The sequence below is a fragment of the Cannabis sativa genome, chromosome 5, assembly GCF_029168945.1.
Source record: "Cannabis sativa cultivar Pink pepper isolate KNU-18-1 chromosome 5, ASM2916894v1, whole genome shotgun sequence".
Taxonomy (NCBI): domain Eukaryota; kingdom Viridiplantae; phylum Streptophyta; class Magnoliopsida; order Rosales; family Cannabaceae; genus Cannabis; species Cannabis sativa.
This window is the reverse complement of record NC_083605.1, coordinates 22,500,159-22,513,616: the sequence shown is the minus strand read 5'-3', so window position 1 is coordinate 22,513,616 and position 13,458 is coordinate 22,500,159. Positions and strand designations below refer to the sequence as shown.

Genomic DNA, 13,458 nt, shown 5'->3' with positions numbered 1-13,458 from the left:
AACTTTAGGTACTTATACTATTATTTACCCATAAATAAATAATAGAGCTTTTTTATTTAAAAAAAAAATAGGTGTTTGAAAAAAGTGTTCTAGATTATGAAAATTGTACTTATATTTATTCAAAAAAAAAAAAAAAATTCTTGAAAGAATAATAAAGTGTTTTTAAAATTAGATAACATTAATCTTATATAATTTAATACTTTTTAAATGTATGCAATGCATTCAAGCTAAAATAAAATACACTAGACGTAATTTTATTTCATGTCTCCTATAATTAGTGTCACATATCGATCATCTAAAATAGAGATGTTTTATTGTATTTGAAGAACCAAACTAAAAACATATTATATAAGTGCATGTTTGACATCATAAAATTATATTTTACAATGATATTAGTTATTGGGCTCTACTTAATTTTTTTTTATTATTATTTACATAATAGACAATCACTAAAATTAGCGATCCTAGTATGGTCATCTGAAGATCATTATAAATTATTCTAGATATGAACATTTATCCCAATTTCATGTCTTCTTATGTCAAATCACAAAATTGCTTATAATTTATTCATTTTATGAATGTTTTATGAATATTTTATGAATTATTTTATGAAATCTAATGAAAATTTATGTGCTAAATAAAATATTCAACTTATCTTAATGTTTGAATATTTTCTTAATATATCTAGCACTATTATGGAATTAATATATAGCATTTAAATTATATAAATATTAATTAATTGCACTATTAATAAATTGAGGATTTTTCATTTTTACACTTCAAAACAGTTTATTTTTATATTTTTACGGAATTCTATATAGAAATCCCCATTGCAACTAGCGTTGTAACTTAAATTACAACAAAAAAATCGTATAGAAACCCCTTTTGCAACTAGCATTGCAACCACTTTAGAAACCCAAACCGTAATTTTTTTTTAAAAAAAAAGTTAAAAAAGCTGTATTTGGAATAATTCCCCTAATAAATTTATAAAAAAATAAATACAAAATAGTACAATTATTATATGATAACAAATTAAATATTTAATCCATAATATGTAATTAATTATGCATTTATAGTCATATAATATCTTAAATATTTATACTATTAATATATTTGTATAAATAAAATAAATATACAAATTAGTATAATATAATTATATGAAAATATACTTAATGGAAAATTATTAATTAATTCAATGTAATAAATCACTTAATTAATAAATAAATATAACAATTGCACACTTGTAGAATACTCAAATATTCACATTCTTAAAATATTGAAATTATTATAATTACATGTCCAAAAATAATCATGTAATTATTTCACCAATTAAAATTTTTCCATTTTAAATTATTACCAAATAACATATAATTACTAAATATATGTTGAATAAAAATGAAAAATTTCAAAAAAAAATATAAATTTATTGTCTAAATTAACCCAAAATAATTAAAATATGCATTTCCCAAAATAAATGAAAATACTTAATTTTCATAATTTTTCTTTTGATAATTTGTTGTGGGAAAACGACGAGGAAAACACTAGGAAAACGACGTGTTGTTTGTTATGGTTTATGCTCTGAAAAGTCTATAAAGACATTTCTAATTATTAATAAAGAGTTGAACATTATGATATATGCTAATATGTTAAATTAAATATTTAGTATTGAATAATTGATATCAAATATAGTAAATTCCTTATTCATATATGAGGCAGTGACTTGTAGCTATACAGAGAACTAAAATTAATTAGTTGTGAATAAAACATTCAGCAACATATTTTTTTTTCGATGAATCAGGTGAAATTCATTGCACAAACTCTTATTTACATCTTATAAGCACCAATAATGGCCTCAATAATTTCTATACAGTTATCTACAAACTGTCAAACCATTCTCTATCATTACTTTTTACTTTTTTTGGCATTACTACCAATATCATTCTAGTTTTAACATTCTTCTTCAGCTGCTGCAGAAGCTCGGCTGGTTGCTGAGACTTTCCATTCCATATCAGATTATTTCTCCTTCTCCATATCAGGTACACAAGTGTTGTTATGCATGCAGCTTTGATCCCCTTCTTGAATTTAGATTGCCTTGCTTTCCGTATGATCTTTATCAAATTCCTCAAGGTATCTGCCTGAGTGTGCCACTGAAGCCATTCCTTCAACAGTTGAAAGCATTGCTGAGAAAATTGACACTGAAAAAACACGTGATCTATGTTTTCTTCCGCAATATTGCAGCAGGGGCATATGTTCGAATAAATCACCTTGTATTTTCATAACCTGTCTTTAGTCTTCAACCTGTTCAACATAGCTAACCAGGTTAGAAAAGTATGTTTCGGGATGTTGAGCCGTGATCACACTTCATTACTCCATTTCACTCTTTCATGTTCTTGTGCCATGCTTCTATAACCAGCAACTACTTTAAAATTAGCTCTTGTAAATTCCTCTCTCTCTTGTACTTCCTGTAATCACAGGCCCCTCTTCAATCACCACTGCTTTAATCTTCTTCCTCTCCTGCATTTTGTGCCCCAACAGGTCTTTATAGTACTGAAAAAAAGCTGCAGTGATCTTATCATGATCCTCAACTCTTTCCCCTCTCGCATTAACAATAGAGAGAATCCTATTTTGTCTTCTTCTTTCTCTAATACTTGAGTGGAACAAAGCAGTGTTAGAATCACCTTCCTTTAACCAATTAGCCTTAGCTTTTTGTTGCAGAAAAGATGATAACACCTTATGTTTTTCTGCATATAATTCTCGAGCCTCTCTCTCTTGATTTTTCCATTCAGGATTGAGAGGATCACTTGCCAGGTTCTGTTGACATTCAATCATCCAATGTTTTGCCTTCAATTCATCACTATATACATTAGAAAATCCCTGTTTGTTGATTGCATCAACACCGGTTTAAGGCTTCGTAACTTCTTAACTACTTGAAACATTTTGGTACCAATGACTAGTTTGCACCATGCTTCAACAATTTGCTCATGATATTGAGGGTAACTAGACCACATTCAAAAATATTTAAACGGTTTCCTACCACTTGGAGGCGAAGGATACACCGTCAATATTGCCGGAGTGTGATCAAATAACCCTTCTGCAGTAAAAATTGCTTCAGCATATGGATACATTCCCAGCCAGCTTTGATTCGCCAAGACTCTATCTATCTTTGGAAAAATCCTATCATCCCCTTGTTGCTTTTTACTCCATGTGAAGTAGCTCCCACCAAATTTTACATCCTCCAATTTACAATTCAGTACACAGTTTTTTAAAGCAGTAGGACTATAATGTGCCCTTTTGCCAATCCTTTCACCCTTCTCTAAAATATCATTAAAATCGCCAAGCACAATCAAAGGTTCATTCGTTTTCAGCCCAACTAGTTCATCCCAAAGTCTTCTCCTCTCTTCTTCCTTATTACAGCCATAGACAAAAGTGACAAGAAACTTATTCCTTTTGTCCACAGTAGTAATAGACAGATGTATACATTGGCTAGAGCACCACAAAATATCCACCATAAAACTCAGCGGATTCCAAGCCACAATTATTTGACCTCCTTTATGCCAAGCATTATTCGCTGTAAAACACCAATTAGAAAACATTCGAACATATAAAGCTCCAAGACTTGGAGCCTTAACTCTCGTCCCGAGGAGACCAACCAAACCAACATTATTTTTCGCAATGAATTGCTTAACTTCATTTTGTTTATGTTGATTGTTGATTCCCCAGACGTTCCAACTTAGAATTTTATCCATTGCATTGAGGAGGTTCTCCCCCTCCTCCAGTTATTACCACTGCAAGCCTTTCTTCATGATCCCGAACTTCAAATTCCTGTAGCTTTTGTGGTATATCATTCTGAAGTACAACAAACTGATTCAGTGATGATGGATCAGCAGGAGCTGTCTGCTCTTTAGGTCTCCAACCCTTCACAACCTGCTTAAATCCCTCTTCATCCACTAATGTCTTCACCTCATCGTTACCCTGCCTTTGCTTACCTTTGACAACGCACTCTTGCTTCTTTGCTTCCTTCTTTCTGCACTCCTCAGTAGAATGCCCCATTCCTTTACAATGCTTGCAAAGAATAGGCTTCCATTCATATGCATCCTCCCCATACTCATTTTCAAAGTAGATCAGGCCAGGAAATTCTTGTTCCAGTGAAACCTCTATGAGGATTCATGGAAAAAGAAGTTTATCCCTTTCCCTTGTAACCTCATCCACCATTATTGGTTTTCCTAACTGACCTATTATCTTAAACAATGATTTTTGACCCCAATATCTGAGTTCCAAATCCTCTAATTGGATCCAAATGGGAATAGTTCTAATATCTTCTTTTTTGAGATTAAGATTGGGATCCCAAGCCTTCATAATGACAGGCCTTTTATTAAAGAAGATATATCCACCAGCTAGAATCTCATCCCTATCCTTAATACTTGTAAAACGAATGAGAAAAATGCCATAAGAAATCATACCTATCTTGTCCACCTTGTCCCTCCAGATCCTTCTTGCAAAGCCTTCAAGAACAGATAGTGGTGGATTAGCACCAAGGACATAGCACACAATTGCTGATTTCCAATATGACACTTCCTCCTCTATATCATCCATAGTAATCTTCACTTTCTCATCCTTCTTCGAATGAACAAATGCTGATTCCAAGCTCCGCATTACTGGTTCAGCTCGCAGAATCGGCGAGGTTGTGTTAATGCCTTTTGAGATAGAATTCTGGCATTCCCTGTTTGCAGCAAGGAAATAACCAAAATCAGCAACTATCTCATCCTGTTGTTTGATCAATTTCAGTGATGAATCTGGAGATAACGGTTGCACCAGATCCACCTCTGTTCTGTCTTCATCTTCATCCGAGAATTCCATGGGTTCCACACCAAGAATTTCTTCCATTGATTTGGTCTTCATAACATCAGCAGATGAATTCGGACCTTTCTTTTTAGGTTTTCTATTGGAGATTTTTGACTTTCCCACAGTCTTGGACCTCGTTTTCGCCATTGCACCAGCTCAGAGAGAGCTGCAAGGAACAAAGAGAGAGAGAAAATTGATTATCCATTCAGCAACATATTAAAGTTAGAAAATCTTTAATCAATGATTGCTAATACAGTTCACTAATGCCCGTTCTACGGTACAAGTAATCTTGGTTCGGGTTACTGATGTAGTGAGATATCTAAGTGAAAGTACTGTATATAATAGAAATTACATGACAATGACCTATATGAATAAAGTTGTCTTTATTAACATGCCGTTTACTATAAAGACCTAATTCATATCATAACGATGATCAATAGTAGATCGACCTAACTCCTGAGTTATCATGAACTCCTATTCATGTTATTAGTTTCTTTAATTTGCTCGTTAAAGTTTCTCAAAAAAGATGATTCTTAAAACTTATGTTTTGAGAATCTAATAACATGGATGACTGGAAACATGATCTTCAATTATGGAATCCTTACTTTCCTAAGGAATCAAATGTCGATTCTATTCATGTGTTAATTTTAGTACTAGAAAGTTGCACGCAAATTCAGATGAAATTTTGAATTATATTTCCATTAGTGTATTAATGGAACTAAAGGATAACAAAGTAATTAAAAGGGTAAAATGGTATTTGACCAAAATTAATTACGAACCAACACATGGAAGGCTAATTACTGTAATTTCTTATATCAATAGACATTGTAGTTAAACACAGTAAATAGAATTTTATAATTATTAAGAGTTCAATTTTATATTTATATTGAGATAATCATGAAATTAATAAACAAACATTATTTAGTTAATGGGTCAATAAATCCATATTCCAAACATTAGTATCATAATTTCTATTGTACACCCAAGCAAGGAAGTCATACATTCATATGCATATATCGTCCTACCTTACATTCAAAAAACAATAAAAACTGTAATAAAACTCTTACATATTTCAAATGAAGATATATAGACACCGAAAAAGAAAACTCATAGATACATAAATCAAAGGTTGAGAAAAATTAAAGCTACTAATATAAATTGTTAAAAATTTATAAAGAATGATATGAATTATATATGATCAAATATAAATGTAAAATAAATTAAACAGATATGTATTATGAATGAAGGATCGAAATACCTTTAACTATTAATTTTTTGAGTTTTAATCCCATATGAGTTTTGAATCTGCAAAAGAAAGTTTGAGGGGCATGATTTGGTAAATATCAAAGTTCGGGGAGCATGATTTAATATATAAACAATCACTGAAAGAGTAAAATTGAATGAAATTAGACAAAAGTCCTTAAATCTAACAATCTCAATAGTTCAGGGGGAATTTTTAAAGGCAAAAAATATTCAGAGAGCATAATTTAGTACATGTCAAAGTTCGGGAAAAAAAAATCCTAATTAGCCTAAATTATTTTTGCACGATGGTTAACGAGGGAAACAAATGTGAGAAAGCCTTTCATTCTAGAATAATAAAAAAAGTTTATGATGCAAAAGAAGCCATAATACAAAACAAAGTTGTGTATACTTAATTATATATATTATTTTAGGGTGTATATTTATTTATATTACATACTATAGAAGAAGCGTATTAATAACACATTTATTTATTTGACCTAAGAAATGTGATTTTTGCCAGCATATTTTTGTGCTGGCAAAAGTTGGTATTGCGCTGGTAAAATAGAATTTACTTGTGATGTGTTGGCAAAAGGGGATTGAAAAATTAATGTTGGTATTAGAACTTTTGCCAGCATAAAATGAAAAGCGCTGGCAAAAATAACTTTCCAGCGCGTAAATGCGCTGATAAAAGTTAGATTTTAGCTACTGCAAATGTACGTTGGTAAAACTTTGACCTCTTTGCCAACACAGTTTGCGAAATGCGCGGGTAAAAGTTACTTTTACCAGCGCAGAAGCGAAATGTGCTAGTAAAAGTGACATTTTTTGTAGTGATAAAGGCGCTAAGTACAAGTGACACAACTAGTGATATATTTTAGGTAAATATTATTTTGGATTCTGTGTTTTGTAAAAGTTACCAATTGGACCTTCTATTTTGTTAAATGATAAAATGAACCTTGTATTTTCTAAAATGATACAAATAGGATCCTGAATTGATTTTGTCAAAATAAAATTTAATTATAATTCGTTCTAAAAGTGATATGACAAAACTATTTATATTTTCTGCATCTGTTTGTATTAGGAATTATCTTTAAGTTGATTATATTAAAAAAAAAGTTGTCAAAAATTAAGCTCAGGGTCCTATTTTTACTATTTTAGAAAATACAAAGTGTATTTTGTCATTTAACAAAACACAAAGTTCAATCGGTAACTTTTGCAAAACACAAAGTTCAAAATAGTATTTACCTTACATTTTAATATTCAATTTTATACATTTTAATTTAATAAATAATATAAAAAATCATTAATTAATTACAAAATACCATATAAATATAATATTAAATACCTCACCATATCAAATAACAATTCTCTTAAAAAAATGATATTAGAAAAACAAAGGATCGGGGTGTATGTGGCACTACAAAACAAACAACAGATTTTTTTTATTTTTAAAAAATATTAAAATTATAACTGCCCTAACATTATTCATTATTTATTACTATGAAGTCTTCCATTTTTATAATTTTGTTTTACCACATTTTCGAAACTAATAAAAATACTCTTATAAAATAAGACAAAATTAATTAATTAGTAATAAAAAAATTCTCATTATCTATTCTATATAAAGTGTGCCTATATAAGAGAATTCTTAGTTTTTGAGAAATTTATAGGTGAGTTTTTATTTATATTAAAAATAAGATGGTTTATTATTCAAAATAAAATGGTTTATGAGAAATTCATGGGTCACTTTTTATTTATATATAATAAAATAAAAATAAAATAAATTCTATTAAATCTAACAAAAAATAAGGTTCTAGATTTTCTTTAATTATCGTATTTCTAACCCTATTTGATTATTTATGCCTCTTTTATAAACCCTATTTGATTAAAGTTAAGATTATAAGATTAATTCAAATTATTATTCATATATTGATTAAAGTTAAGATTATAAGATTAATTCAAATTATGGTTCATTTATTCATATTTTCCTTTCCAATAAAAGTTTTGAAACAGTCAAATATAATCTTTATGGCAGCATGTTATATCATTGTACTTGGAATTGGATGTAATTTGGTACGTATATCAATGTGGGATGGTTCTTTATGGCAATTTACTTAGTTTTAAGCAATGTGTGTTATGAGACGTGTTTATATTTAAATCGTATTGTTCTTTAGTTTATTTTAATGATAGAAAATAATAATAATAATAATAATTGAAACTATAAAGTCATTGTAAGTTATTTATTTATTTGATTTTTTTTAAAAAAAAAAAATTGAAACTATAAAGTGTGAAAATATCTCAAATTTTTTAAAGTACGATTTTCATAGTAGTTTTCTTTTTAAATATAATTTGAAAGTGAAATAGGATATTTTATGATATTTGATAACTTATTAATTGAAAATTCAAATAAAAAAAATAGTAGATGATATTTGGAACATGTATCATTGGAGGTACTTGGATTTTTCTACAAAATATTCCGTGACAACAAAATCTATAACATTTGCATTGTTAACTTTAGTTTGGATATTTGATCAATTATTTGTACCAGTATTTTGTTTCTTGATTAGTTATTTTAGATTTTAGAATTTAATTTGGTTACACATTTAAAGATTAATCGATGCACTAAATTAATTATGTATCACTCAAAATTTTTCTAACTCTCTTTTTGCCAACATTTTAATTGGAAATCCTTCCAACAAATCTTTCTTTCATTTTTTTAAGACTTTTCACAATTTAAGTAGTGTACTCTAAAACTTTTTTTTTATTATTATTTATTATTTTTATAATAATTTATGATCAATTTACAATTACATTATTATGATTTCTTCAAGTGTTAGATAGTTATATTAAATCATTAGAACTAACATATTGCAATTAGTATTTACTTTTAGATTGTGACACTATCATTTAAATTATTTAAATATACATAAAAATTACTTCACGCAATAATTAAAATAAATTTTTCTTGAATTAATTACTTTATTAAAAAAATTTAATTAAATTATAATAATAAATTAAATTATATCATCATTTATATCATCATTCTTAATTATATTATAACAACTAATATAAAACTCAATTTACGTGCCTTGCATGTAATTTTCTCCTAATATATATATATATATATATACTAGTTAGAAGTTACGTGCCGAGGCACGTAAATATTAATTTTATTTAAAGTTTAGTTCTTTATTTTTATTTAGATTTCTATAACTAAAAGTATGAGTATAAAATTAATATTGTACTATTATATTTGGTTAGTAAAATATAATTGTGTATATATAAGTCATAACAAAATAATATTAATTATTTACTTATAGAAAATTTAGAGGAACAAGATATAGGTTTTGTAAAATTTAAAGCAAACATTATGTAACAAAAATTAAAAAAATGTGCAAGACACGTATACTTAGTTTCATTTTAAGTTATTTGAAAAAGAGATAACAAGTTAAAAATAAATAATATATCCCCATCCAATGACACAATAGCCATGTTTCTAAAACAAAATATTTAAGCAATAAAAGTGCACACTACCATTCCAAAGGAGCATGTTTAGTTTAGTGTAATGTGGATAGTAATGGAATCATTATTACCATTACATTGTTTGCTTTCATTTTTAAAGCTTTGTAATGCCTTTATATTGTAATGGTCATTACAGTATGTATTGTAATCCCCATTACATTATAAAACCAATGTAATAATGATTACATTGTTAGAAAATATTTCTTTTGTCTTTTTTTGTTACTTTAATTTAAATTTTAAATATTAAAAATAATAAAATTAAAAGTATTTTTGTCAATATACAACTTATTTTATTTGATTACAATGTTTATTAGTTAAACCAATCATCAAAATATTATTCTTATTACAATTCTTATTCCATTACATTATCATTCATATTATAATTACCATTCTCATTACATTATATTACATTAAAGCAAACACCACTATACTATAAAGGAAACTTAAAGAAAAAAAGAATTAAAAAAAGTTTTTATTATGAATCAAGAATACATAGTTAGTATTTATATAAGTATAAAAAACAAGCTAGCCATTGAGGTACAAAGAGTTACAATTAATATCATACTATATTTGACTCTAGTTTAACAATCATAACAAACTCAATATAAACCAGAAAGTTGAGCTTTCAGTTCCTTCTTTAGTATGTTTTAAAGTAACTCCTGGCTGAATAAGTAGGAATAAACAAATAATTAAATTGATATATCATCAATATATGAAGAAACTCTAGAAACTTATGTTTCAATACTGCTTGTAAGAGGACCTAAAATTGTATGATTCCTATCAAATTGATATCTGCTCAATTATTTAAATCATGTCATTAACGTTTGCCTAGAAGTATACCTTCATAAACTCTGCAACTTTCGAGGCCAACTGTTGTTGTTCAAACATGCATGAGGGAACAATCAGCAGAGTTCAGTGATGCTGCTACCAAAAGAAAAATGACAAATATATTAAGCAAAGACCACAATGTATAGTTACTTGCTGGACATAGATGAAAATATCCACATATTTTGCAAAACGAATAAGCAGTAGGTTTCATGAACTTCTGAAACTTAAATTTTGAAAGTTAAGTGTATCATTTCTCTTCTGTTCTCTAAGCTTTCCGGTTTGACTTCCTGTAAGCTTATCTTTGTGAACATATGCAGATGGAAATGAATTTGTGTGCGCCAAAATAAGAGACAGAAGAGATCCATATCAAATGTAATAGCCTGAATAGTATAATTAAGGATAGGCTCTTGTGATGCAATACACTACTGATAAAGGTTATAGTTTCTTATCTTATTGAGAAACCAGAAAAATATTTTATGGTACTCTGTCATTGAAAACTTTCAGTAAGTATTCTAGCTAAATGACAGTTTTGGGAAGTTAATTCTCACAACCGACCTGAGGCCAACAATCTCTATAGATATGGGAACATCAAATCCTAATGACAAAATAGTCTAGATTATCACGGGGATAGGCAACACCATGAAACTTCTACTGGAAAGAAAACATACCGCATCAACTTGCACTACTTTATTATTATGAATGCAAGTTCTAGAAATCCTAATCAAAGTGATACTGTCTGCTGTGTAAGTTTCATCAGTCAAACCTTTCTCTGCAACATTTTTTTTATAACCAGAGCTCAATCCACCCTGAAAAACAAAATAAAGCAAAAAGTCGGTAAATATAAATCACCAAATTAAATATAACTATGTGTATAAATATATAGATAAACATACATACACTACATTTTTCTTTTTTCTCATGCTAAAAACAAAAGAGCATCTGTATCCTATTGTGGAATTTACAATTGAAATGCAACATGAGAAAAAATTTTAAGCACCACCATAGGCTGAAAAAGAGCAATAAACTGGGGTGGCTCTTTATCTTGAAATATCCGACCCTGCAACATACACTGTTACGTTCAAGTCTTAAATTCATGATCCTGACTTGATAATAGATAATAGATACCTGAACAGGTCTCCCTTTCAGTGAGTTGGACATGGTATTTGCCAAACGAGAAGCCATTTTCCGATCCTCCTACAAATAGTAAACAATTCTGTTTTATTAAATTGGTGGATATAGTCACACAAGCTTTGACCAATCAAACGTGACCAAGAACATATGGCCGCCAACAAAAATATGGCAAGAACTTTACTTTTTCAAGCAAGCTTATTACTATAAACATATTTAAAGCTATGGTCGGTTTCAAATTTGCAAAAGTATCTTACATTCAAATCGAACAAAACATATATGAAACTCCTGCGCCATAATTTATCTAAACATTGATTTATACCAACAATTTAAGAAAAGTGAAAAATAAGAGACAAGCAAATGCTCTGAAAACTAATAAAATAACATCATCATGTAATAGTTCATGTAACGATGTAAACTTTCAAGCAAGCTTATTACAATAAACAAATTTAAAGCTATGGTCGATTTCCAATTTGCAAAAGTATCTAACATTCAAATGGAACAAAACATATATGAAACTCTTGCACCATAATTTAACTAAACATTGATTTATACTAACAATTTAAGAAAAGTAAAAAATAAGAAACAAGCAAATGCTCTGAAAACTAATAAAATAACATCCTCATGTAATAGTTCATGTAAAACAATGTAAACAGATAATCCAGATATAAACAAAACAACCAAATTGTCATAGAAAATAATTGTTCAGAATTTTTTGCAGAAACTGTAACTATGCAATGAGCTGCCTGAGTCTCATTCTAAAACATACCAAAATGTGAAATATTCCCAGATATACCTAAAGTTATATTAAAACAAGCACTTAGTAGTCCATTTTTATGTGAATGATCCTTGCTTTGTAACAAAAATTACCATAACCCAGGGTTGATAATGCATAAACTTGGTTTCTATGTACACAGAAATAATGTATAATAATATACCGAAATTAAACTTTCCTTATATTTAATTCTCAAAATCGGAAACTATGGCTATTAAGATCATAAATTGTTGGTACTCACTGACAGGGGCACTTTTTGTCATCTATCTTATAACCATGCCACTCTTCTTCCGACTCCTTCATGCTTGCAAATGAGATTCACTATCATGGAAGAAAATAAGAGTGAGTACAGTCTGTATGAGAGAGAAGATAGTCAATAGTGAACCCAATAAAATTAGAATTGTTGCCCTTTACAAAATATCAACAATTAAGAGAGGGAAAAGGGAAACGAACGACATTTTTCTCCCTCTGAGCTGATATCCAAGCTACGAGGGCAACTATTGGGGAATGAAGGAGCTACATCAGAATCGTTGTATGTGAGAATTGGATCTGCTGTAATATTTGATCGATTAACTTTTTGGACGCCATCGATTTGGATTTCTTCTTCCAATAAAATGTAGCGACATCGATTAAGATTTCTTCAAAAATAGAGAGGATCAATCGATTGGGGGAGTGAAATGGAGGAGTCGGTGAAAGGAAGCTTTGGTTCGTCGGGCTGTTGGTTTTGATGATCTGCTATTCAAAGTGAGAATGGAAGGGAAGAGTGAAGAGATTGTCGTGAGAATTAAACGACTGAGATTAGGACTGAGAATTTTTTTAAAATTTTTTATAAGAATAATAAGTTAACGACGTTAAAAGAAAGCTTTTTTGGGGTTAAATTTAACAGAATATCCTTTTATTTGTAAAGTATATTCTGTTAAACCAAGAAATGCCGTTAGATAGGCACTTTTAATATATAAAGATATAAATATATCATGGTGTGTGACTACATAGCACTCGGAAGAGGTAAACTCCTCATACCTCTCAGGAAACAAAAAAAAAAAAAAAAAAAAAAAATTAACTAGGAGCACTACACTACCAACATCTCCCTCATTGCAAAAATATAGCTAAGATGTAAATAACTA

At 28.9% G+C, this 13,458-nt stretch overlaps 1 protein-coding gene across 4 annotated transcripts; it reads right to left on the bottom strand.

Annotated features, from left to right (window-relative positions):
- Window positions 1–10,334: 10,334 nt before the first annotated feature.
- Window positions 10,335–13,135, bottom strand: LOC133037848 (villin-2-like). 4 transcript variants are annotated; one of them, XR_009687831.1, is made up of 4 exons: window positions 12,791–13,135; window positions 12,576–12,655; window positions 11,557–11,625; window positions 10,532–11,237 (listed from the first exon to the last, which is right to left on the bottom strand). XR_009687831.1 is itself a non-coding variant. In XM_061115513.1 (2 exons), the coding sequence occupies exons 1-2, from the start codon at window positions 11,611–11,613 to the stop codon at window positions 11,043–11,045; spliced, it is 252 nt and encodes an 83-aa protein (XP_060971496.1). In that variant the 5' UTR covers window positions 11,614–12,556; the 3' UTR covers window positions 10,533–11,042. The 4 variants fall into 4 exon arrangements, 1 of the variants encoding a protein (XP_060971496.1); XR_009687829.1 differs by lacking the exon at window positions 10,532–11,237 and adding an exon at window positions 11,245–11,488 and having other exon boundaries at window positions 12,791–13,134; XR_009687830.1 differs by lacking the exons at window positions 12,576–12,655; window positions 12,791–13,135 and adding an exon at window positions 10,335–10,524 and having other exon boundaries at window positions 11,100–11,237; window positions 11,557–12,562.
- Window positions 13,136–13,458: the final 323 nt, after the last annotated feature.